At 66.8% G+C, this 1,504-nt stretch overlaps 1 protein-coding gene across 1 annotated transcript; it reads left to right on the forward strand.

Annotated features, from left to right (window-relative positions):
* Positions 1-752: 752 nt before the first annotated feature.
* Positions 753-1,180, forward strand: EMIHUDRAFT_374282 (putative histone H2A). The gene has a single exon (XM_005764328.1). It carries the CDS (start codon positions 757-759, stop codon positions 1,123-1,125), a length of 369 nt encoding a protein of 122 aa, XP_005764385.1. The 5' UTR covers positions 753-756; the 3' UTR covers positions 1,126-1,180.
* Positions 1,181-1,504: the final 324 nt, after the last annotated feature.

Raw genomic sequence — 1,504 nt, forward strand, 5'->3', positions numbered from 1 at the left:
CGACCCTGCGCAGAGACACCGAGGGTCTCCCGGACCGCGCAGTGGACCTATGGGATAGGCTCGCTCATCCACTCCGCCGCGTCCGGCAGCCCAGCGGAGGCGGCGCGGCGCCGCCGCCGCTGTCCTTCCGCGCCGTTTGGGCAGTGAGAGAGGGCGCAGGCGGTCGACGGGAGGAGGACGTGTGGGGGTCTCGAGGCGTTGTGGGAGAGCTAGAGCCGGACCGCTCGAGGTCGTCGCTCCTGCGGCGGCGGACGAGGGGACTCGTGAGTATTCGGAGGCGGCGCAGAGTGCGTGAACGCAAGAAGGGCGCAATGGCGAAACAGAGGCGCGGTTAGCGAGAGCGGCTCGCGGGATGATGTTTGAGTGGCGCATTCGTGAGAAAATACGGAGGGGGGGGCCGTGGCCGGATACCGGATTGCATGCCTGTCCACCAATCAGAACGCAAGCCGAACTGCAGCCATCACCGTGCCGTGGCGGCTCGGCGCTTTGCGGCGGCGAGTCGGCGAGCCCTGCGGCTGCACGGTCCAGACCAGAGGGCGCGACGAGCGACGCGCGGCCGTCGGCGAGGGCGAGGCCGCCGGGCGGGCGGGCGGGGAGCGGCGACGAGGCGCGGCGGGCCGTGCTCGGGCGGCGCCGGGCTCGAAAGTTGCTCCGGCCGTTGCGCGCCGCTGCAGGGCGGGTGCGGATCGAAATCGAGGGTCGACTCGCGTGCTGAATGGTGGAGGGGCATCAATCTCAAACACAAACAACTCAACCATGGTCAAGGGTGGTCGCGGTGGCTCCAAGAAGAAGGCGACGTCTCGCTCGGCGAAGGCGGGCCTCCAGTTCCCGGTCGGGCGCGTGCACCGGCACATCAAGCTCGGCCGCTACGCCTCGCGCATCGGCGCGGGAGCGCCGGTCTACCTGGCCGCCGTCCTCGAGTACATGGCGGCCGAGGTGCTCGAGCTCGCGGGCAACGCCGCGCGCGACAACAAGAAGTCGCGCATCATCCCCCGGCACATCACCCTCGCGGTGCGCAACGACGAGGAGCTCAACAAGTTCCTCGGCGGCGTGACCGTCGCGCAGGGCGGCGTCCTCCCCAACATCCACTCGGTGCTCCTGCCGAAGAAGTCCAAGAAGGAGTGAGCTCTCTGCTAGCCTTCAACCAACCCCCGGTGTTTCTAAACACCACCCTTCTCTCAAGGCCTTCCCCACTCCCCTCGCCCTGTGTGCCCATCGAAGCTCTCTCCACCATCGTTTCTTTTTTCACTGTTCCCGCCGGCCTGTGGCCTGTCTGTCCCTGTGCGCCGGGGATCGTGGCATTTGTGTGCTCTTCGTCGATAGAGCGGCGCTTGGGGTTGGGCCTTGGCCGGCCCGCTTGCTGCTCTACCCAGACGTGTGTGCGTGTGTGTTTGTTCTCTGGTATGTTTGCTTTCCTTCCGACTTCCGTATATAATGGGTTGCGCTCCAAGTTATTCGTTGGCCTAAGGTTTCTTCTTTGAGGCTCGCGGGCCCGCACGCCGCT

This window comes from Emiliania huxleyi (genome assembly GCF_000372725.1).
Source record: "Emiliania huxleyi CCMP1516 unplaced genomic scaffold EMIHUscaffold_5986, whole genome shotgun sequence".
Taxonomy (NCBI): domain Eukaryota; phylum Haptophyta; order Isochrysidales; family Noelaerhabdaceae; genus Emiliania; species Emiliania huxleyi.